This window comes from Macrotis lagotis, chromosome 8 (genome assembly GCF_037893015.1).
Source record: "Macrotis lagotis isolate mMagLag1 chromosome 8, bilby.v1.9.chrom.fasta, whole genome shotgun sequence".
NCBI lineage: Eukaryota > Metazoa > Chordata > Mammalia > Peramelemorphia > Peramelidae > Macrotis > Macrotis lagotis.
Window position 1 is genome coordinate 28,360,483 of NC_133665.1, and position 25,933 is coordinate 28,386,415.

The 25,933-nt window shown below is 34.1% G+C and overlaps 1 protein-coding gene and 1 long non-coding RNA gene across 8 annotated transcripts in view; one reads left to right on the plus strand and one right to left on the minus strand.

Annotated features, from left to right (window-relative positions):
- AGTPBP1 (ATP/GTP binding carboxypeptidase 1) overlaps window positions 1-25,933 on the plus strand; it is a 235,238-nt gene that overhangs the window by 5,231 nt on the left and 204,074 nt on the right. For all 7 annotated transcript variants that reach the window (XM_074196612.1, XM_074196615.1, XM_074196616.1 and 4 more), the window contains exon 2: window positions 14,629-14,705. In XM_074196612.1, the coding sequence (XP_074052713.1) occupies window positions 14,674-14,705 (32 nt within the window). In that variant the 5' untranslated portion in view covers window positions 14,629-14,673. The remainder of the gene's footprint in view (window positions 1-14,628; window positions 14,706-25,933) is intronic.
- Window positions 13,003-25,933, minus strand: part of LOC141495379 (uncharacterized) — a 28,570-nt gene continuing 15,639 nt past the window's right edge. The window contains exon 3 of the long non-coding RNA XR_012470752.1: window positions 13,003-13,835. This is a non-coding gene — a long non-coding RNA (uncharacterized LOC141495379). The remainder of the gene's footprint in view (window positions 13,836-25,933) is intronic.

A 25,933-nucleotide genomic window follows, 5' to 3' on the forward strand; every position in this document is an offset into this window, starting at 1 on the left:
TTTAGAGAAAAATGTCAATAATAATATAAGTTGTCAACTTCAGTTAATAGCTGATGATATTTAGGCCTTTTAAAAATGACAGAGGTGATAATTTTTGAAGTCTAGGACATTTCTAGACTTATGAGAATTATATGGTAATGCCTATTTTTGGAAAAGTGGACAATGGTTGTTTAAAAAACAACTAAAATTTATTGTTATCTTTTATTATTATATAATCTTCATTTCTGAAACATGTTTCTTCCTCTCCAGCTATCCATCTCTCATAAGAAAAAATAAAAAAGGGGAAAAAACTGTTCAGCAAAACTGAACAATACATGAACAGAGCTTGATAGTGGAGGAAACATTTCCACATCCATAATTCCCTACCTCTGAAAAAAAGGAAAAGGAAATATATTTTTCTTAGCTTTTCACTGGGACTAAGATTATTTTTATGAGAAAGCTTTTTGATCTTTCCACTTTCATTGTTGTAAGACATATTAGTTTCATATTTCTGTTGCTTCATTTTTCTTTTTGTTTTTTTGCAAGGCAGTGGGGTTAAGTGACTTGACCAAGGTCACACAACTGGGTAATAAATGTCTGAGGTTGAGTTTGAACTCAGGTCCTCATGATTCCAGGGCTGGTGCTCTATCCACTGTGCCACCCAGCTGCCCCTGTTGCTTCATTTTTCATCATATTGTGTAAGTCTTCCTATAGTTTTCTGAATTTTTCATATTAATAATTTCTTATATCATTAATAATAATATAGTATCATTCCCATTTCATTCATCGGACATTTTGTTTATTCTGCAGTAGATGGTTAGATCAATTCTTAACTTCACTCAATAGTATATTAATATGCCCATGTTTTTATATCCCTTACATCAATATTTTAATTTTTAATTTTTTTTTTGCAAGGCAAATGGGGTTAAGTGGCTTGCCCAAGGCCACACAGCTAGGTAATTATTAAGTGTGTGAGGCCGGATTTAAACTCAAGTACTCCTGACTCCAGGGCCGGTACTCTATCCACTGTACCACCTAGCTGCCCTGTATTTTAATTTTTAATAATCTTTTCAGATTTATTGATCTAAAGTGAAATCTCAAAATTGCTTTGATTTTCATTTCTTTAAGACATTTGAAACAATCCTTCAAAGAGTTTTATTTATAAGATAACTGTAGAAAATAAGGGTCCTATTTTTAGATAATTGTTAATCCTGATTTAAAAAAATTAGATTAATAAATAAAAAATATGAATATCTATATATTATTGTCCAGGGAAGTGTGAGCCATTTGAACTCTGTGTTTATAATGGGAAAAGTTCAGAAAAGTTTGTTTATCTGGATTACCACTTTCTCTGTTACCCACATTTTTGTGGTGAAACTAGTGCCCACAATTCAATATTTGGTAGCATTCTTCTGCCTATTTGAAAACAAACCGTAATGTTTATAAAGTATTTAGTAAGATTGTCCTAAGAATGAAGAAGGCAATAATAAATAAAAGCTAATGATAACCAAAATATTTCTTCTACTTATAGCGGCCTTCTAGATTGGCTTTCACTCCCCAACTTAATGTAAATCTCTTATAATAGGAATAGCATCCCCAGTCAGGCAAGTAGAAAAGGTCTCCCTTTCTCTTTGCATTGTCTTTAATACTTTCTCTCTTCTGTTTTGCTGTACCTGGCCACCGCTGTTTAGCCAAGCTAGACTGCTCTCTGTTCCTTACTTAGAGCATTCATTTCCCCTTCTCTTTGGCTTTAATATAATTATTAGGGATTGTATTTCCTGAATTATAGCCAAACACCATCACTACAAGAATATCAGAATTGAAAAAGATAAGACTAAGTTTAAGGAGAGGTTTGGAGATGTTCAAGTAACTTTGAAATTTACCTAAAGGCAATCCAACTTGCTTTCCTCTTTCTGCTCAATTCTGGATGCATCTTAAAGTATATTTGCAATGTCTGTTGGGGGCAATAGATATTGTTTGTCTACTTGGTTTTTACTGAATGATTATGAATCTTATCCAGGAAGCTTTTCAGTATACCTGGGGTTGCCATAATTAGTGCAATGTCATCTATAAAAAGGAGGGAAGAGAGAATGCATTCCAGGCACAGGGATGAATCTGTGTAAAGTCAAGGAAAAAGGAGGGAAGAGAGAATGCATTCCAGGCACAGGGATGAATCTGTGTAAAGTCAAGGAAAAGGGAGATAAAAATCATAAGTAAGGAAGAGTGAGCAGTCCTGTTTGATTGAACCAGGGTATTTATGAAGGAGAATAATTTGTAATAAGATTGGAGAGGTAGGTTGGACACCATTTTATCCAAGCCAGGGGGCCCACATTTCTATTTCTACTTTCCTTCTCTTTTCAGAATCTGGCTATCAGAATTGGTAAAAGAGGAGGGAGGGAATGGGACAAGAACAGAGTAAATTCTACTCTGCTGCTTTTCATTTATGTGTTCCCATCCACTCCCATCTTCTCAGATCACTATCCCTGCTTAGTCTTATCAGAGTTGTATGGTGTCAGTACCAGAGCATGGTGGGTAGTAAGACAGGTCAGACAGGATAAGCAGGGCCCAGATCTGTGATGGCAGGCAGGAAATCTAAAATCAGTTGAGCAGTTGTACCTAAAAGGGATACTGAAAAGTAGATGACATACTGAGTTATGGAAGCAGGGAGTAGATTGATTTTCAGGTTCCAGGCAGTTCAAAAAATGGGTAGCAGATGAATGTCTGTAGCCATAGAAGAGCTAGAGCCGAGTCTTAGGACAGAGGCTGTGGTCCCCCAGGAATCCTTATGGTCCTGCTTACAGCTCTGAGCCACTGGGGATGGGTTTCAGGGCCAAATATTAGAGCTTGGAAGGACATCAGAAAAATGACTGACTGTGTTGTGGAGAGATGGGGCTTCTAGTTATCTCACAGATTAAGAAGGCCCTCCTATGTTTTGCTGTTTTGTCCTGCTCTCCTCCCACTCAGTTATCTGAACTCTCACCTAGGATTTTCTACTACTGATTAGTGAGATTTCTCTGTTGCCCTGCTCTCTCCACAAGTCACTCCATGCATATTCCTAGGCATGTTGCTGAGTTCTACTTTCCTTCTCTCAACAAGGACTCCAGGTCCTCCCTTGGTTGGGCCTGTGCCTTCATAATTGATAAAGAGGTCATGTCTAGCTACCTCCAGACCCTCCATGGTGCACAATGGCCAACTTCCTGACATGATAACTGTACATACATTTACCTGTACAAATTGATTTTCTCCTTTTCCCTTCCCTCTCCCCCTTTACTCTGGGAACAGTAATGAAATAAGCACTTCCTTACCACTATTCTACTATATGTATTACCTTACCTTATTAGAAGGTTACCTCCTTAAGACAAAAGAGAGAAACTTTCCTTTTGTATTTTTATTCCTAAGGGTTAGCCTATTTAGATTTATTCTTTTTCCTTAATCATTTATTTTTGTTTTGTTTTTGTTTTTTAAGTTTTTGCAAGGCAATGGGGTTAAGTGGCTTGCCCAAGGCCACACAGCTGGGTACTTTTTAAGTGTCTGAGGCCGGATTTGCACTCAGGTACTCCTGACTCCAGGGCCGGTGCTCTATCCACTGCACCACCTAGCCACTCCTCCTTAATCATTTATGAATTAGAGATATTCCTTTTAAAGTTGGGTGATTACCCTTCCTTTTGGGGATGGCCAACCTGGCCAATTTATTTGCTAATGAGTATAGATTTGAGCTGTTTTGAGCAAGATTTCTAAAGAAGTTCAATAACTTTTTCAGGTAGATGGCAATTAAACAAGCTGGAGTTTGTAAATAGCATAGGTATTTTTGATTTAAAAGGTTTTTCTAGGGGCAGCTAGGTGGCGCAGTGGATAGAGCACCGGCCCTGGAGTCAAGAGTATCTGAGTTCAAATCTGGGCTCAGACACTTAAAAATTACCCAGCTGTGTGGCCTTGGGCAAGCCACTAAAACCCATTGCTTTGCAAAACCTTAAAAAAAAAAGGTTTTTTCTAGCAACTGGCTTTAAAAAAATCCATCTTAGACTTTGAAATTTATTTGAATTATAAATCTGAAGATTTCATTGGAGGATTACTTTTAGTAGCATTATGTAGTGGAAGGAGCATTAGAAAGGGGTATGTGGGTGTTCAGAAAGGACTAGCACCTTAGATGTGACAGCTTTTCAGGGCTGCTCATCTGCCTTTGCTTTACCCAACTGACACTTGTGACTCTTAAGAAGTTATAGTATTTGCAGTGGCTACACACTGGTAAAAACAGTTTTGGCAGCTAGGCTAAATCAGGTTAAGGGTAACCAATAGATTTCAGACCCTTTGGTGATGTCCATCTCAAGCATACTTTCTCTGGCAGAATGAACAGATAAGAACTCTCTGGAGCACCAAGAACTCAATTAGACATCGAAAACACCAGTGTCATCCACTGTATCCCAGGCTGTTGCTGGTTACCTTGACTTTTGTCCTGCCATTGAACTTTTGACTACTCTGAAGGAGAGAGTGAGGCTGATGACATTGCATTGCTCTGCTTCACTTAAGTCCAATTCTTGCAAGAGTCAAGACATAGAATGAGTAAACCTACACTAGAGTTCTGGCTTTAGCATCATATGGTCATAGATCAGTTATTGAACATAGGTACATTGCTTCTCATAGAGACAGTAGTCTAAAGGAGACAGTGAAATGATATAGGGCAGAGAAGGGAGAGATCAAAGAGATCAGACTCCTCAGACCATTTGGAATAAAAAGATAGCTGAGGCTACCTGCCTTTTCAGACATTGAAGGAAATTCCAGGAAAAGTCTACTCTTTCCCCAACTTCTGTTCACATACTATAATATACCTTGCCTCATTACTTCATTTAAATGTTTCCTATATCCTGATTTTTGCCTCAGAAGTAAAGATGTCAAAGGTTGGTTAGATATCAACAAAATTTTAAGTAAGAACAAAGAACCAATCTTATTCCTGAGGACTATTGTGCTTATGTTATTAACCTTCTTCAAGAACAAAGGACAAACAAGAACATATTATATTATTCACTTTTCATTTTTTCACTTGTAATAGTATTTTATTTTTCCAATTTTATGTGGAAATAGTTTTCAGTTTTTTAAGATTTTGAGTTCCTAATTTTTCTTTTTCCCTTCTCCCTCCCCAAGACAGCAATAATCTTTCATAAGTTACACTCATACAATCTTGTTAAACATTAACACATTAGTCATGTTATGAAAGAAGAAACAGAAATAAAGGGAAAGACCATAAGAAAGAAAAAAAGTGAAAATAAAAAAAGTGAAAATAGCATACTTTGATCTATGTTTTAAACTTCATAGTTCTTTCTCTGGATATGGATAGTGTTTTCCATAACCAGTCTTTTGGAATTGTCTTGGGTCATTGAATTGAAAAGAGCCTAAATCTTTCACGGCAGGTTGTTGCACAATGTTGTTACTGTGCACACTGTTCTTCTGGTTCTGTTTACTTTACTCAGAATCAGTTCATATAAATCTTTCCAGTTTTTTTTTTTGAAATCATCCTGCTCATCATTTTTTATAGAACAATAGTAATTCATTACACTTATATACCACAACTTAAGCCATTCCCCAATTGATGGACATTCTCTCAATTTCTAATTCTTTATCTTTTTTAAAGGTACTAATTATTTATCACCAGAAAAAAAAGCTATAAATATTTTTGTGCTTGTGAATCCTTTTCCCTTTTTATGCTCTCTTTGGGTTATAGACCTAGCAGTGCTATTGCTGAATCAATATGCACGATCTCCAGAATAGTTGCATTAGTTGAATAATGCATCAGTGTTGTAATTTTCCCATATCTCCCAACATTTATTATTTTCCTTTTCTGCCATATTACCAATCAGATGAGGTGAGATGGTACCTTAGAATGGTTTTAATTTGCATTTTTCTAATCTGTAAATGATTTAGAACATTTTTTCATATGACTTTAAAAGAGTTTTAATTTTTTCATCTGAAAACTACCTGTTCATATCCTTTGATCATATTTATCAGTTGGGAAATGATTTATATTTTTATGAATATGACTCAGTACTCTATTTTGAGAAATGATGCTTTTACTGGGTGTAAAAATGATTCCCCAGCTTTCTACTTTCCTTCTAATTTTGATAGTGTTGGTTTTGTTTGTGCAAAACCTTTTTTAATTTAATGTAATCAAAACTATCCATTTTGCATTTCTTCATGTTCTCTATCTCCTGTTTGGTTATAAATCCTTCCCTTCTCCATAGATCTTATAGATACATGATTTCTTGGTCTTCTAATTGGCATATATCCATTTTGACCTTATCTTAGTATAGCGTGCAAGATGTTTGTCTGTGTCTGCTATATTATTTTCCATTTTTTCCAGAAGTTTGTGTCACATAGTGAGTTCTTATACCAGAAGCTGGAGTCCTTGGGTTTATCAAACAATAGATTGCTATAGTCAATGACTACTGTATTGTGTAACTAACCTATTCCATTTATCCTTTTTGTTTCTTAGCCATTACCAAATAGTTTTGATGATTGTTCCTTTAAATTTAGTTTTTAGATCTGGTATGGCTAGGTCACCATTTTTTTCCCATTAATTTTCTTCTTATTCTTGACCTTTAGTTCTTCCAGATGAATTTCATTATTTTTCTTTAAAATATTTTTTTGCTAGTTTGATTGGTATGACATTGAATGAATAATTTCATTTAGGTAGAATTGTCATTTTTATTATCTTAGCTCAGCCTACCCATGAGCAGTTGATATTTTTTCAATTTTTAGATCTGACTTTATTTGTGTGAAAAGAGTTTTGTGATTGCGTTCGTACTGTTTCTCGGTTTGTCTTGGCAGGTAGACTCCCAAATATTTCATAATGCCTACAATTACTTTCAATGGATCTCTTGCTCCTGGACTTGGGTGGTAATATATAGAATTAAATGCTGATGATTGGATTCATTATTTGTTATTTATTTAAGTTTATTATACCTTTGCTATAGTTGTTTCAAGTAGTTTAGTTCATCATCTAGAATTCTCTAGGCATACCATCATCATCTGCAAATAGTGATAATTTTGTTTCCTCATTACCTATTTTAATTCCTTCAATTTCTTATTTTCTTTTATTGCTAAATTGAACCTTCTTTAAATAATAATGGTAAAAATGGGCATCATTGTTTCACCCCTGATCTTTTTGGGAATGCTTCTAGTTTATCCCCATTACATATAATGCTTGCTGACAGTTTTAGATAGATATTGCTTGTCAGTTTAAGGAAAATTCCATTTATTCCTATACTTTCTAGTGTTTTTAATAGGAATGGGTGCTGAATTTTGTTACAAAGTTTTTTCAGCATCTATTGAGATAATCATATGATTTCTGTTAGCTTTGTTATTGATATGGTCAGTTATGTGGATTATTTTCCTAATGATCTTGCATTCCTGATAAAAATCCTGCCCAGCCATACATAGTGTTTTATCCTAGTGATAAATTGCTGTAATCTCTTTGCTAATTATTTTATTGAACATTTTTGCATAAATATTCATTAGGGCAAATGGTCTATGATGTTTTTTCTCTGTTTTGTCTTTTTCTGGTTTAGGTATCAGTTTCCTATTTATGTCATAAAAGAAATATGGAAGAATTCCTTCATCACTTCTTTTCCTAAGTAGTTTATAAAGTATTGGAATTATTACTTCTTTAAATGTTAAGTAGAATTCACTTTGTAAATCCATATGCCCTGGAGATTTTTTTCTTAGGGAATTCATTAATGGCTTGTTGAACTTCTTTTTCTAAAATGGGACTATTTAAGTATTTTATTTCCTCTTAATCTGGGCAATTTATAGTTTTATAAATATTTATCCATTTCATTTAGATTTCAGATTTATGACATATAATCAGGCAAGTAGTTCCTAATTATTGCTTTAATTTCCTCTTTGTTGGTGATGAATTTACCCTTTTCATTTTTGATACAAGTAATTTGTCTTTCTTTATTTTTTAAAATCATATTAACAAAAATTTATTTTGTTTTTCCCCTTTCTCTTCCTATTTTTATCCTCCCCGTATCAGAGCCTGCTCCCTTTTCTTTCCCCTTTCCCCTCCTACTTCCCTACAGAATAAGATAAATTTCTATACAATTGAGTGTAGATGTTATTCCCTCTTTGAGTCAAATCTGATGAGAGTAAGATTCAAGCAATGCTCACCCCCTCCCTTCTTTCCCTTTACTGTAATATGTCTTTTGTGCCTCTTCAGGTGATATAATTTAGTCCACTCTGACTTCCCCTTTTCTCTTTTCCCAGTACAATCCTTTTTTACCCCTTAGCTTTTTTTTATCTTCACATCAAAGTCAACTTCTTTTACCCATACCTTCTGTCTTTGCAGATCATTTCTAGTTACCCTGATATACAATTCTCAAGTTACAAGTATCATCTTCTCGTGTAGGAATGCAAACAATTAAATATTGAATCACATTTTTTTTCTTCCACTTTAAGTTTTTATGCTTCTCCTGAGTCTTGTATTTGAAGATCAATTTTTTTGTTCAATTCTGATTTTTTTTCTTCAGGAATGTTTGAAAGTTTCCAATTTCACCAAATGTCCCAACTTTTCCCTTGAAGGATCATGCTCAGTTTTTTTTTATTTTTTAAAAAGATTTTATTTTTTTTGAATTTTACAATCCCCCCCATTGAAGGCTGTCTGATAGGCTTTACATTGTTTCCATGCTATATGATGATCAAATTTGAATGTGTTATAAGACTAAATATACCCCCCCCAAGATGAGATGAGAAACCTCAAGGGGGGAGAGAGAGAGAGAGAGAGAGAGAGAGAGATGTACTTCAGTCTTTGTTCAGATTCCAATGGTTCTCTGGGGTGAGTTGCTTTCTTTATTGTAAATCCACCATAGAAGTTGCTTCAATATTTTTCCCACAGTTGCTATTACTAGCTGTACCTCTACTCGATTCCTTCCCACTCTCATTTATTCTGTTCTCTCTCTCCTTTCATCCTGGCCCTCTCCAAAAATGTGTTGTATCTGAGTACCCTTTCCCCCATCCCATCCCTTTCTTCTCATTTTTTCTCTAGGGTAGGATAGATTTGAAGGAAATGTTACAATCTTTTTTTTTTTTTTTGTTTTTGTTTTTAGGTTTTTGCAAGGCAAATGGAGTTAAGTGGTTTGCCCAAGGCCACACAGCTAGGTAATTATTAAGTGTCTGAGGTTGGATTTGAACTCAGGTACTCTTGACACCAGGACTGATGCTCTATCCACTGTGCCACCTAGCTGCCCCTACAATCTGTACTTAAATAGGCTTTGAGAAGATCACTGAAAGTTTATGGTAGCATTTGCCTTGTAGTTTCCCAAAAAGTTTTTGATCATTTAAAAAAATTTACATTCTGTTTCTTTACTTCATTAAAGTTCATGTTTTCTATTCAGCCCATTCAAAATATTTGTCTTTCATTGCTTAATATTTGAGGATCTGTAAGCATCCCTTCTTTGATTTGATGCTAATTTTTTTCAAATAAAGAAAACTTTTACCATTTTGAAACATTGCCTTAACGAAATTTTTCATTAAGGCAAGTTTTTTTGTGCTTTGGTAGTAAGAAACCTTGGAAGCCTAATAACTGGTTCTTTTAACAATATTTTTCTTTCCTGGGCTCAGTTATTTTCTTTTGAGTTTAGAGTTTTTAATGTAACTTCTCTTTCCCCTCCATCTTTACTGGAAAAACAAACACATAAAACTTGAATATTTCCAGTTACTTGTAGAATATATAATAAGCTGTGTTTAGCTTTTACATGTTTGGATAACCTGGTTTCAACCTATAAACCGTAATATAGTAAACAATGTTTGGAGAACTCCCTTCTACCTGGGTAAATAAGAGTCAGGCCCAGGAGTTGTAGTTGTAGTTCTCTGGTCATTAGACTCTTCTATTTAAGGGAAACTATAGAAGGGGCAGTCCCTATTCCTGAAGCAGAGTTCAGAGGACCTCAGTCTCTTTTTGTCTTAGGAAGCAAGTCCTGCCCATGAAGATGTGACTGATGAGGATCCTAGTGCCAGCCCTGGTCAGTGACTTAGAGACGTAGAAGGAAAAGACTTTTCTATAACTGAAGCATGAGGTTCTGTGACTCAGCTTTTGATTTCTCTAGAGAAGAAAGTTTCCATAGCAAATACTAATTGTGCCACAAGTCAGAATTACAAGATGGATGAATTAAAAAAAATTTTGTGCTTTGTGTATATGTGCAAATATATCTATGTAAACATATCTAAGTGTGTATATATAAATATATGCAAATATGTATACATAGCATGTGTATATATATATGTCTATAAGATACATATCATTATCTATATATCTTTGTCTCTATTTCCCTCATTAGAATGTCAGCTTCTGCAAATAGAGATATTGTTTCATTCTTTGTTTGTATCTGCTTGAGTGGTTTTATTAAAAGGGCTTTGAACAGCACATAGGATTTCATATTTGATTCTGAAGGTGGTAGGGAGCCTAGGATAATAACTGGCAGATAGTAGAAACATACAAACTGGTTGATTGAGGTAATCCTTGATACTTTAACTAAGCAAAAAATGGCAATCTCTCGAATGACCATTTTGTTTTTCCTAAATTATAGAAACTAAGGCTGGCATATGGTGAAATTAATGTAGTAGTTTAAAAGAAGCAGATATCACAAATGAGGGACAAAAATGCTAATCTTAATCATCTTTTTCCCAATCAAAATAGATTTTATATGCTTTTGGAACTAGAGGAATAAACTTCTGTCTGAATTTTAAGTGTTAGTTTGCCATATATGACAAAATGATTGACTTTATAAGACAGATGAAAATAATTATTGAATAACAAAAATTGCAAAGAATAAAATACTTGAGAAAATAGGATTAGTAGCATTAGTAACTTACAGAACAGAAAGTTTCATTTTAGGATTGAATATAGATAACAATTGCTAACTTATTTGGCTACACAGCACAAAATCTAAGATTTCATATATGGTTTAAGAACATATAACTTAGTGAAAATTCCCTCTATCTCCCTTAATCAAATTATACTTAGTCGTGCAGTGAATTAGTGATGTATGTAAAAAATCATGTCACTCAATAAATCTGGTGGTAAATATTCATCAAATTCATGTTCATAGTCATATTTGTGAAATATTAAGTATTTTATATTTCATATTCAAAGCTACACTAAAAATGGAGAAATTTCCATATGCTAAATATGTACTCTTAAAAAATTTAAAAACTAGAAGACATAATTCTATATTTCAAGATTGGAAAAGATTTGGGATATGTGAAACCATGGAGTAAGGACCAGAAGAACATTGTACATCCTAACAGCAACATATGGGGGTGATGATCAACCTTATTGGACTTGCTCATTCCATTAGTGCAATAACCAGGGACAATTTTAGAGTACCTGTGAAGAATACAGTCTGTATCCAGAGAAAGAATTGTGGAGTTTAAAACAAAGACCTAAGTCTATTACCTTCAATTTTTTAAAAAGTGTCTTATGCACTACATAATTTTGCTGTCTCTAATATTTTATTTTTTTCCTCAAGGATATGATTTCTCTCTCAAGACATTCAATTCTGATCAATGTATAGCTTGAAAACAATGTAAAGATTATCAGACTGCCTTCTGTGGGAGAATGGGTAGGGGAGGGTGGGGGGGAAATTGTAAAATTCAAAACCTTACAAAAAACCTTACAAAAATATTTGCTTGTGTACCACCTTATACCTATCAGATTGACTAATATGTCAGAAAAGGGGAATGATCAATGTTGGAGGGAATGTGGGGAAACTGGGACACTATTGAATTGTTGATGGAGTTGTAAATTGATCCAAGGCTTCTGGTGAGCAATTTGGAACAATGTCCAAGGGAAAGTAAAGCTGTGAAAATTCTTTGATCTAGCAGTAACCCTTCTAAGTCAGTCCCAAAGAGACCACAAGAAAGGGTTAAAAAAAACCCCTCACATGTACAAAAATATTTTCATTAGCTCTTTTCATAGTGGCAAAGAATTAGAAATTGAGGGGATGTCCATCAATTGGTGAATGGCTAAACAAATTATGAATGTGAAATGAATGTGATGTAAATGTAAATGAATGTGATGGAGTACTATTGTTCTGTAAGAATTATTGAGGGTGGGACTTCAGAAATACTTGCAAAGACTTGCTTGAACTAATACAAGTGAAATGAGTAGAACCAGGAGAATATTGGACATATTGACAGCACCATTATGTGATGATCACCTATGTTGTTTATCTCAAAAGTACAATATCAAAGACAATTCTAAAGGATTTGTGATAGAGGATGCCATCCACATCCAGAGAGAGAACTGTGGAGTCTGAATGTAGACTCTTTGCTTCCCTGTCTCTACTTGCTGCTGTACATTCTCAAAGCTTATTACTATTTTCAATTTTTAAAATTTGTTTTATGATTTTTTTCCTCTCATGACTTTTTCTTTTTTGTTTTGATTCTTCTTTCACAACATGGTTAATATGGAAAAGGTTTAATGAAGTTATTAATTGTATTAGTTAACATATATTCTCTGTCAGGGGGAAGTAGGATGGAAAAAAATGTGAAACTCAAATCTTTCCAAAAAATAATGGTTGAAAATTATCTTTGCATGTATTGGAAAAATAAATTAATTAATTTAAAAAACCCATTAAATAAAAATGTTAAAAAATTTGGAAAAAAAGGAAATTCAGTTTAGAGTCTAAAAAAATTCTTGTCTGTATCATGTGGTATACATTTTGTGTAGAATGCCTCTGAAGTCTGGCAACTTGAGACCTTCTCTGTGACAATTGCTCAGGGTGCTTGGTACTTTGTGGGATGTGTAATCCTAAAACTATGTAGCTCATAAGCTAATACCAGTGTTTACTTTGTCTCTAGTCAGCCAGAGAACTCAATTTTATAAAACAAAAACCTTTGTTAAAATGATGTAGTATTAACAGTAGCAACAAGACATATCCCTCCTAAACTTTAGATTATATTCTCCCACAAATACATTTAGCATGAGTGATAAGTGTGGATGTACATAGAATTAATAAGTAGAAAGGCACCAACAGAGGAAACAAAAAACACAGGGCATTTTTAAAGAGATGTACACTAGCTCACAGGACTTGTGTGAGGGAGGCACTTAGAATTTTAGAAAGTGCTACATAAATGTGAACTGTACTTTGAAATAACACTTTTACAGAAGAGTTGCATAAAAGATAATCAGATACATAAATGACTGGGGAAGAAGGTGGGTTGGTCTTATACAGAGAGATTACAGATAGACAAATCAAATGTTGCCCTGGTGTCTATGAAATATTTTTTTTAAATCCCACATAATTAAGAAAAGATCTCCAGTAGTGGTAGTAGATTCTCTGCAGAGTGTTTACAAAAAGACATGGATAGGAATTACATAGAATAAAAAGATGTGGAGGGAGTGCCCACATGAATGAGATTATTTATTCATAATGCTGGTCTACTTTCATCATCTCCACTATCATACAGACTCCACTGTATATCATTTCACTGCTTATTGCTTGGCTGTAGTCACTCCCACTTTGAGCTTCAGGCTTAGTCAATATCTTGACAAAAGATACATAAATACTTTCAAAAATAGCCAGAGCCAATAGAGTGGACCAGTGGGGATATTGGCTTGGTGCTCTTCTATTTTCTGAAGAGTCCAGCTTGGAGTTGCAGTTCCTCTCTTTGACCCAATAAGACTCTCTAACTGGACTCTGCTCCAGTGAATGTGACCCTATGCATCTGTGTAAGATGTCATTTGTCTTTACTCCTTGGTCTCCACTTGCTGCTGTACTTTCCCAAAGACAGAAGGAAACAGATGAGGAGAGATCTTTCAAGATCTGGGTTCTTTTTTTCATAGTTGACTCTCTTCTTCACTTTCTCTGAATGAATGAATGAATGAATAATATTTAATAAATACTTCTTATATGCCGAGATCTGGACATACAAATACAAGTGATCAAGTCAACCTCCATCCTCAAATAGTTTATATTCTAAAGGGGAAGACAACAAAAAGAATGGAGACAATGTTGTTTGGAGTGATTGGACAATAAGAATATGTTAGTATTGATTTGGTTACTGTTTTTGTAACTAAATTTATAAAGCATCAATGGGGAGATTATTATTTATTGACACAGCATGAAGATGGCATGGATAGTGTGGTGAACTTGAAACTGAATGAGCTTATATCTAATCAGGACTCAGGGTCACAGGGATAGGAGCTTCAGTTACATATTGGGTTGAAGACTGGAGAGCTGGCAACATGACTGGAGATAGCCAAGAAGTGATATATATATAGCATTGGGTTAGAGTAGAGCTAACTTGTTTTTTATCTAGGCCACTTGGAGTATATCTGCTACTCTTAGCCATTTATGAGTTGTTTTGAGCCAGTGGTTAGTGCTCTAGGTGAAAATTAATCAAAGTCTGAGAGAACCATTTTATTGTCTCTGATGTCTTCTTTGTACATCCTGTAATTTCATCCACCTGACAGTTTGTTTAGGAATTTCCCTCACCACTACATTTGCAAAATTTGCTTTTTCCCCCAACAGGAAATTTTTATATTTTCTATTTTATTATGTATTTTTTATAACTTTAGGATATTTCATTGTGCTATAATTATCATTGTACTGAAAATGAATATATAAATGATGCTTTTAATGTCATCTTTTTTCTCAGATTATTGAAATGAAGAATTATTGAAATGAAGAAGTAACTGCCAAGATGAACAAATTAAAGGTGTTATCAGAAAAAAGGTATTGTAAGTGCAACTATGGTTCTGTGTAGCCATATAAACATATAAAGTACAAGGAAAACTAATTTGAGGCTGTTTTTTTCTTTGTTATTAAAAAAATTTAGAGAGAACAATCTATTCCACTAACTATATGAAAAATATACCTATTTAACATTGTTCTCTTTTTGTTTTTGTTTTTTGCAAGGCAGTGAGATTAAGTGACTTGCCCAATGTAACATAGTTGGGCAATTATTAAGTGTCTGAGGCTGGATTTAAACACAAGTCCTCCTGACTCTAGGACCTGTGCTCTAACACTGTGCAAGCCAACTGCCCCATTTAACATTGTTCTAAGTGAGAGCATTTTAATTTAAAAAAAATTCCTTTAGAATGCTAATAATCATATTTTGTATACATCTTGTATTCTAAATTTTTCCTTGGATTGCTTTTTGATAAAGATACCAAGCAGGTAAAGCATTTCTTTTTTTTACATTAGGTGACATGAATTTTTAATATTTTGGTATATATAAAATAGAATGTATGTGTTATAAATATGTCTATGTAGTTACATATTAGGCATGGGATTATTTTATGAATAAAGAATATGTTTTAAAATAAAATTAAATTTCTCATTATGAAGCTTATCTCATCAAATACTTCAACTTCATGTGCTTATGAAATTTCCAAATGAAAGTTCTATGGGGGCGGCTAGGTGGCATAGTGGATAAAGCACCAGCCTTGGAGTCAGGAGTACCTGGGTTCAAATCCGATCTCAGACGCTTAATAATTACCTAGCTGTGTGGCCTTGGGCAAGCTACTTAACACCATTTGCGTTGCAAAAAACCTAACCCCCCCCCCCCCCCCCACAAAAAATATGTTCTATGGTAATTGGTATGGGAAAGTTGATTTTGGATTTAGTTCAAAAGGAGCATTTTTTCTGCAGGTGCCAAAATAACAAAACTGCCTATTAAATCATTTGTAGGTGAAAATCTTTTAAAATTTTTTTATTTATTTAAGGCAATGGGGTTAAGTGACTTGCCCAAGGTAACACAAGTGGGCAATTATTAAGTGTCTGAGGTGGGTTTTGAACTCAGGTCCTCCTGATTCCAGGGCTGGTGCTCTGTACCACCTAGCTGCCCAGGTGAAAAATCTTTAAAACAAAATTGTCTTATTTCCTGAACTAAATTGTAGCATATATAACTTGTATGAGTCATTAATATTTCTTTATTTAATCCATAATCAAGGTTCTAGTGAACTTTATCAGGAAGAAATATATAGCTTTCACTAATTTGTTTCAGACATGATTAAGAGTGTGAAACTTGTTTAATAAACCAATATAAGATATTTTTATTGTATGAAATGTTTCTTTTTCCTGCCTAGATTGTAACTCAGTTGTTTCCTTTGGGCTTGTATTTTTTTTGGAGGAGTTCGAAGAAAAGCAAAATTCTTACTCCATACAGTCCTTGTGTATCTCTTCAGCATATTTAGCTGAAGGAGAGATTTGCTGCTTAACAGATTGCAATTAAGAAATAATCTCTGATTTTTTTTCTGAATTGCCTTTTTAGGATCTGTGTGATAAAATGAGAAGAACATTAGATTTGGAATTGGGAGACTTAGTTTCAAATCTTCCTTTGATTAGTTGTGTGAAAATGCACAGATAAATTGGTTAATCTCTGAGTCCATTTTCTCCTTTTTTAAAGGGATGTGCACTAGCTCACAGGACTTGTGTGAGGAAGGCACTTAGAATTTTAGAAAGTGCTACATAAATGTTAACTATTACTTTGAAATACACTTTTACAGAAAAGTTGCATAAAAGATAATCAGATACATAAATGACTGGGGAAGAAGGTAGGTTGGTCTTATACAGAGAGATTACAGATCGACAAATCTAATGTTGCCCTGGTGTCTACGAAATTTTTTTTTTAAAACCCCACATAATTAAGAAAAGATCTCCAATAGTAGTAGATTCTCTGCAGAGTATTTACAAAAGTGCATGGACAGGAATTACATAGAATAAAAAGATGTGGAGGGAGTGCCCACATGAATGAGATTACTAATTCGTAATGTTTATTAATAGATGGAGTACTTCTTATATGCCTAGCATGTAATTGTAAGGGATACAAAAACAAATCAAATGCCTACCATAGCACTTCCACGTAAGAACTTGATATTAGTTTAAATATTGATAAGACATAGCCTTTGTCCACAATAAACTTATATTCTAAGTTGGGAGACATGGCCTCTACCCATAAAGTTGTCAGTAATGAAGTTATGTGATGATGTTCAGACATCTGGAGAATAATATGCATAATATGTTTTTACATTTATACTCATATCTAATCTGTTTCTGACTTCTGAACTTGGATTCTAGTCCTTTATCACTAATTTCTTCTGTTTCTTTGGCCCATCATTACTTCAGAAGTTCCTTTCAGGAAATAGACAATTTTGTTTTAAAGATGGTGACTTAGACATGTTCTTCCTTTTACCCTTTAATAATAGCTTTATTCTTCTAATAATGCCTCATTCTTCTTTTAAAGTGGTGACTTAGATATGTTTTTCCTTTTACCCTTTAATAATGACTATTCTTCTAGCTACTTGGGCCTAAAACTTGGTCATCGCTTTGCTTTGCATCTTGTCCATCTCCATAATAGACTTTTTTTTTTAATCTCCAACACTTAGCACAGTGCCTGACACATAGTAGATGCTTAATAAATGTTTATTTATTGATTGAATTGTGGGGAATAAGGACTTTTGCTTTTGTCTTCCTAGTCCAAGATATAGCACAATTCCTTTTAGGTAATAGGTGTGGAATAAATATTTGGATTGGATTAAATTGTGACTTCTTCAGAATAGCTGCTCTTCTTCATCCCCATCACTATTTCTGTCATTTATCATACTATAGTAGCCTTTTAGTAATTTTATCTGCTTGTTTTTGTTTTGTTTTTCTCTATCACTGCTTGAGGACTCTATAATGACTCCTTACAGGTCAAAGTCTATATTCTTTTAGCTTTCAAGACCCTTTCATGATCTAATTGCTTAATCATGCTTAATTGCCCAGATGTATTTTTCTCTACTTTCTAATAGTAACCAGACAACTGCTTGTTTTCTAGCATAGACCCAACAATCATCCTTGTGGGGAAGGGATCACCATCAACTACTATTCATCTGCCCCCATTAGGACAGCCTTATCTGTCCTAACCTAAAGGATCAGGGTGTACTAAAAGGGACAGAGCATAACTTGATCTGGGCAAGTTAAATCACTGCAACCACCTAAACCATTACTTATCCCTAGACTCTGATGGATGACTAATCAGAACTCTTAAGCCCAAGAGCTTTGGGAATAACAGTGGCCTAGCCTTGCCATTTTAGCCATCATCCAGGAAAGTAGTTCCTGTGAAGGATAATGTGCAAGTGCTCTGGCCCCCTTCCTTAGCAGCCCCAACTGAAGACTCAAGGAAGATGGTTCTCACTACCAATGTCCATGCCACTGTCAAATAGTTCAACATCAGAAATTAATATGGTTTGTTTTATAAGTGGAAATTAAATGAATGAAGCTGTATAACCATTAAGTGTGCCGCTATATCCTCAAGGCTATGGGACCTTTTTAACTGACTTAAACACCTATATGTGTTTTCTCTTCCATGATACTATGAGCTTTTTTGAAAGCAGGGACTATCTCTGCCTTTTTTTTTTTAAAGATTTTTTCAAGGTAAATGGGGTTAAGTGGCTTGCCCAAGGCCATACAGCTAGGTAATTATCAAGTGTCTGAGATCGGATTTGAACCCAGGTACTCCTGACTTCAAGGCCAGTGCTTTATCCACTACACCACCTAGCCACCCCTGCCTTTTTTTTAAATTCTCATTTAACACAATGATTTGTACATAGGAAATACTTAGTAAATGTTCATTGATGCATCAGCCCTTTTTGCTCTCTTTAGGTACTTAGTATTTTTCTTAGAGTGTTACCCTTCTTATTTTTAGTCTAATTGGGCATAGATGACAACTGTAGCAGTATCTTACCTCCACACAGATTCAGCATGGATTTTTGTGGAATGGTAGCTATTTGAATCATGGCTGTATCTTTGGATGTGTCATTATTGATATATCAGAAACACAAATTTTGCCCCCCCCCAATCCCTTTTCCTCTCATATTCTTAACTCCTTACATTCTGTCTTTTATCATTCAACTGAAAATGCTTTTTTCAAAGTTACTAGCAACCTATTTATGCTAAATTTTATCTTTTCTCAGTCTTCATTCTTCTTGATCTCTCTGCTACTGTCAAACATACTTTTCTCTTGAATACTTTCTTCTTTGTAGGTTTACATGACATCAGTTTCTCTTGTCTTTCTTCTTATATCAGATTGTTCCTTCTCAATCTGCTTATTTGGATTTTATCCAGGTCATACCTGGATAAGGACTTTGTTCTGGGCTCTTCTTTCTTCTCTTCCTGTTCTATATTTTTACTTGAAGGCAGCTAGATGGCACAGTGGCTTGGAGTCAGGAGGACAGGAGTTCAAATCCAGCCTTGGACATTGATACTCACTAGCTGCATGATTTTGAGCAAGTCACTTAACCCCAATTGCCTCTCATCCAGGGCCATCTCTAGTCATCTTGATTCATACCTGACCTTTGGACTTAGATGGTTCTGGAGGAGAAAGTGGTGACTTAGCACGACCCCCCCTTCCCTAACCCCTTCCCCCCTCAAATTCAATTTATGTGCTTGTCATGGCATCTTCCTCCCCAATGTCATAATCTTCTTCAAGAATGAAGGACAGACATTATTTTACTCGACAATCTCATAAGCTCTCATAGAATCAGTAATCATTTCTGTGCTGATGATTCTCAAAACTACTTATCTAGCCATCACCTCTCTGTTGGCTCTTCTCACAACTCAAGTGTTTTTCAGACATTGCTAATAGGAATGTCTAGTACTCATTTTAAAGTCAACTATGTCCAAAACTGAACTTTTTTGCACCAAGCATTCTTTTCTTTCAGACTTCCCTACACCTGTTGAGATCACCTCTACCTCCCCAGTTGCTTGACTCCTCAGTATTTCTAACCATTCCTCCCAACCAATCATTTGCTTTCACAATATCTCTTAGATATTTCCTTTTCTCTCCTATATTTCCATGCAGGCCCTCATCATCTCATGTCTGGACTATTGCAGAATATTCTGCCAACTACTCAACTGTCCAGGGATCTTCTCAAAGCACAGGTTTGCCCATCCTGCACTCAGTGAATTCTAGTGTCTTCCTGTTGCCTTCAAGATCAAATATAAAAACCTCTTTTTGGCATTCAGAGCTTTTCTTAATCGCCTTCTGACCATTTCCTCCATCTTTTTATACCTTATATAGCCTTCTTCCACCTCCTAACAGGAACTCTAATTTTGTAACCTTAACCTACTCTTCACTTAACCTTGAGCAAGACAGTCCATCTACCAACTGTGGACATTTTACATGTTTTGTCTTCCTAGAACACTCTCCCCATGCAGAGGTGATTTCCTGGCAGAATTCCTGACTTCCTTCAAGTCCCAGCTAAAATCTCACTTTCTACAGGAAGTTTTTCTTATTTTCTTAATTCTAGTTCTTTCCTTAGGAGATTATCTCTGATTTATCCTATAGCCAGCTTGTTTGTACACAGTTATTTGCATGTTGCTTTCTCTATTGGATTGTCAGCTCTTCAAGGGCAGGTATCTGTAGTGCTTAGTACAGTGCCTTGCAACATCGTAGTCATTTAATGTTTTTTGACTGACTTCTGGAATTCTGAAAGTAACAGTAGCCATTTCTTTGGGGACCCAACATGACAGTACCAGTACAAGTTGAAGGGAGTGAGATGGGAGTGGTGGGTGGGATTATACACATAATGTTTATGTCTATATTTGTGTCTATGTGTGTCTTTGTTAATATATGAATTAAAAGATTAAAATTTTCCTTTTATTTATGGAAATTTACAATACTTCTAAGAACAAAATAGATATCTTTAAAACTCATGAAATATTTCATTTCTGATCTGATTCCAAGTCTATATGTCAGCATTATGATTAAATTTATAGATATGTTAGCAAACTTTCACATTTTAAGTAAAATTGAGCAGTAATTTCAGACAAACCTTTTGATTTATTCTTTTTGGAGAAGTGATCATTTTTTAATTATATGATATATAAAAAAGCAGAAAGAAAACCATAGACTTGTTTAGCAGAATAAGTAAGAGAGGGATATTTATTCTTATTACTTTTTAAATCTTCATTAGCCATTGGATGTTGAGCCCCAGACTATACAACTATGTTTCAATGTGTTGTATGAAGGAACCTTTTGATCTTAACTGAAGCACTGTTTACATATATTTCTACTTCACTGTTTTATACATTTTTCAGGTTTGTAACAAAAATAAGTCGGTAGGATAACCTTAGTTCCTTTTTTTGAGAGGCTTACTAACTGGACTGTTAGATCAGGGGATTGTTAATTTTAGCAAAACATTTGGTAAATCTCTCATGTCCTTATGGAAAATAGAAAAATTTATAGAAAGATGTGATGAGACAGTATACTGTGGTAGATTTTGAACTGTTTGGACACACATGAAGAGTAATCATGTATATTTCAGTTTCAGATTAAAAGGAGTTCATGAGTGAAGTGCCCTGGTGCTCTACTTGGTTTCTTGCTCTTTTTACATTTTTTATCACTGACTTGGATAAAAGTATGAGTAGAAAATATACTAGATTTATAGATAGTTCAAAACTGGGAGGGACAGCTAACATAACTGACAGTTAAATCAAGAATAATTATGACAAAACTAAGTAAGTTTTACATTAAGCCAAATCTAAGAGTATAAAATTTAACAGGAATAAATGTAAAGTCAAACAGTTGTATTTAAAAAAATCAATTTAACAAGTATAAAATGAGGAAGGCATGGTTAGATAATAGTTTATTTTCAAAAAGATCTGGAGATTTTTTTTTTCATTTTTGCAAGGCAATGGGATTAAGTGACTTGCTGAAGGGTCATACAGCTAGGTAATTATTAAGTGACATTGGTTGAATTTAAACTCAGGTCCTCCTGATTCCAGGACTGGTGCTCTATTTACTGCACCACCTAGCTGCCCCCAGATTTGAAGATTTTAATGGAATGTAAAGCTTATATGAGTCAATAGTTTTATATGGCAGGCAAGGTATAGCTTTCAAGAATAAAGAATTCCAAGATTAAGTGTTTGCTTTGGTCAGACCACATTTGGAACATTGTGTTTAGTTCTACATGCCACAATACAAGGAAGATATTGATAAGTTGTAGAATGGATAAAAGAGGGCAACCAGATTGATGAAGGCATGCCATATAAGGGATCAGTTAAATAAAATGAAATGTTTAATCTTTAAAAGAGAATAATGCTAAGGAGACATGATAGCTGACCAGGCATTTGAGGGCTCTCAAATGGAAGAGGGATTAGATTTAGTCTCTGAACTCACATCAGATAAAGGAATAATGAGTGAAAGGTGTGAGTATACAAATTTAGGTTTTTATACAAAGACTTTCTAATAATCAGAGCTAGAATGAACTGCTTAGGGAGTTATTTAAGGAAAAGCTGGATGACCACTTGTTTGATATATTGTAGAAGATTTTTTTTTTCAGGTAAGAATTGGACTAGATAATCTCTAAGGTCCCTTCTAATTCTGAAAATTTATGACTATTTTAAGTAGATAAAGCATTTTATAAAATATTAAAATCAGGCACACTCTAATTCATTTTGTTGGCATTTTTAAAGTGCCTATTGTTTGTAGAATGCCTTGCAATATGACAAAGGAAATACAAAATTTAGATAAGCCTAACTGGAAATTAAGATATAATTATATATGACTATAGCATACAATATTATTTAAAAAGCACATCAAAGTGCCATAAACATTTGCTATGTGAGTTTTAATCTGTATTATCTATTTTAGTATGACACCTTGATTATGAATCCATAATATTCTTGTGACATACTGGCAATGTAGTAGAAAAGATTTTTGGTTAAAGTGTTAGACTAAATAGCCACAGATAGCCCTTCCAATTTTGAAAATACTATCATTCATACTATGTGGAAAGGTGCTTACTAAAACAAAAATAAGAGAACAGAGTGGATACCATGTGTGGATTTTTCTGCAAATAATAGCCAAATTTGCTGTAATAAATGCTCAGATATTTATTAGTCTCTCTTACTTTCTTCTTTAAAGTTCATCCTTTAGTGTGAGAGCTACTTATCTTGGTGCCAGATGTTAGGTGACTTGGTTTCTAGTTGTCTTTCACTGACTAGCTTTGTGAGCTTAGCAGCTCACTGGTCGATTTTTCTCATTTATTAAAAAAAATTCGAAAATTATGTGATTGTAGAATGTTTAGGGATAAATAATTAGCTCATCTTTGCAGCTTTTGTAGTTTTTATTATTTATAGCCTGATTCTAATAACAGAAACTGCTTACTAACACAGACTGTTCTTGGAGAGTCTAGTTTTTTTTCTTGCTAAATACCGTGAATAGATTTTGATCATGGTAGATATCAGAAAACTTTTAAGCTTTTAAAAAAAAGTTTTATGACTTGCACTACATTGTATTAGGTTGTCATAAAGAAGTTTGTTTTTTTAAACTATTTTCTTGACAATAAAGATAAACTGATTATTAGAAACTACACTTAAGACATAAATAAGATAGTAATAATAGCTGACTTTTGTAACACTTTTTAATACACATTCTTTAATTTGAGTGTTGCAACATATCTCCATGTGGTAATAACTACAGGTGTTATTGTTTCTATTTTACAGATAAGGATGTTTAGAAAAGTTGTTTAGGATTCAAATGTTTGAAGAATTTGAATCTAGGTTTTTCTACCCCAAGTCTATTCTAACCTTTATTATGTACTGCCTCTAAATATATTAAATCTCCATGTAAAATTTTGACTATCTTTTATAATGATAATAAAATATAAATATATAAAATACAATAAAATTATATAAAAAATAAGAAAAAATGATAATAAAATTCGATAAAACCCTTGGTTTATTTTCTATTCTCTTTTTGAATCTCTGGTAATGAAATATTTCTTTTTAAATTTAAATGTTTTATTTATTTTTCCAGGTACATAAAGTGGTAGTTTTTACCAGTCATTTTTTTGCAATCTGTATTGATAACTAATGAAGTATTTAAAAAATATTTTTGTAGACAGATTGGATAATGGCTCAAAACTGGTTATATTCTTCCCCAAGAAATGCTATTGCTGGTCATTCTATCTCAATGATTGTTGTTGCTTGACCTTCATTCTTTTTTTTTTTTTGTTTAGTTTTTGCAAGGCAAGGGGGTTAAGTGGCTTTCCCAGGGCCACACGGCTAGGTAATTATTAAGTGTCTGAGGTCAGATTTGAACTCAGGTACTCCTGCCTCCAAGGTCGGTGCTCTATCCATTGTGCCACCTAGCCGCCCCTTTGACCTTCATTCTTGAAGAGAACAATGATATCTAGGAAGTGATGTGCATGATATGCAAATGAATTAGATTTAAGTGGAGGAGGGCTGTGCAAAATCCTCACAGCCTCACTTTCTCTTCTAGAGTCATAGTTCTAAAGTAGAGAAAGGATGTATTTATATAAAATTCTTTAGAGTTATATTCATTATAACAAAAAACCAGAAGTGATTTCACTGTTTGTGGGATGAATTAACTGAATAGTTGAAAATCTATTATGCTACACTATGAAAACAAAAGAACATAGATTTGGAAAGATATATATATACAAGTAATGCCCATCATGGTCAGTAGAATAATAATATGCACATTGACTATACCAAGAAATCTTTTTTCATTTTTTATCTTTCCTTTTAGTTTTGAGATCCACTTTCCTAACATAGTCTGTCATCTTGTACTTTAGCTATGTCTAAAATTTTTTTTTTAACTGATTCACCAAATAATATGATCTATCAAAATCAAACCTGTAAAAGTCCCATTGTTTTTGCACTGACCCTTGAATTTTATAATGATAAATCAGGAAATAAAGTAGCAGTCCTTCAAAATAGGATAAAGTAGAGGAAGAATACCTATGAAGACTTTTCTATAAAACTGTTTCCATCCAGATGTGTCAAATGATCCTGTGATCCCATTCAGGGCAGTAATTCTTCCACTGATAGAGAACAACTTTATGAGATTAGTTCATGATTAGCCAGCTCTTATTTTTAGAAAGTACTTCCTTATGTTGTTTCAAAGTTTGCCTCTCTTCAGACAAATTAAAGATAGTACAGAGTTGAGATGATCAAAACAGAATAATGGAATTATAATTTTTCATCAATTTCATGCTATGAGAATGAAAGGTAGTATGACTTAGTGGATAGAGACCTTAGCCTTGGAGCTAGAAAGGCCTGGGATAAAGTCATACTTCTCACACATTCTGGCCTCATCACTTAGCCTCTCAGTGCTCTAGGCAACTTTAAAGCTATACTTTGTAGAGAAACTGGTGACCTCTCTTGGTAAAGGGAGTTTTATCAATCAGAAGTTCCCTATAATAATGAAATTACTGATCCATTTCCTATCCCTTTCATTTTGGTGCTGCAATTCTATTGAAGTAGACCAAGATTTTTTTTAGTGAGACCATCATATTGAGATTTTAGTTAATAAATTCCTCAGATTTTTTTCCATTTAAAGTATTGCCATGAAGAGAGTAGATGGAGGTTCAGAAGAAGACACAGATAAGCAGGGAATTTTGTTACTTAGGTTAAATTTATTATATACTTAGGTTCTCCTTCCTTATCAGACTTATATAACAGAAGGCCATGGTTTCATTCACATTGTACTTCATTTTCAGTTCCTTTTTATGTATTTATTGATGTTTAAGTTCATAATAAAAGCCTGAAAGTTAAACAAAAAATTATTGCCATCAGGTTTCTTCTATATTATCCTTAATTGATTTTTTTAGAAATGTGAGACTATATTTATCCCTATTAATTTCATCAGTTTTTTTGGTTTCAGCTCATTGTCCCATCCTGTGGAGATAATTTTGATAATTTCTGCCAGCTATCATAGGATCATAGATTTAGAGCTGAAAGGGAACTTAAGAGGAGGCACAGAGAGGTTGAGTGACTTGCCCAGGGTCACACAGCTAGTAAGTGTCTAGTCTAAGTGGCATTTAAACTTAGGTCTTCATCACTCTAGGTTCAGTTCTTTATCCACCATGTCACACTATATGGAGTAACATCTTATGTATCCAGCATCATTTTAGGGGAAATAAGATGCTCTACATGAGTTTTGATTTTCA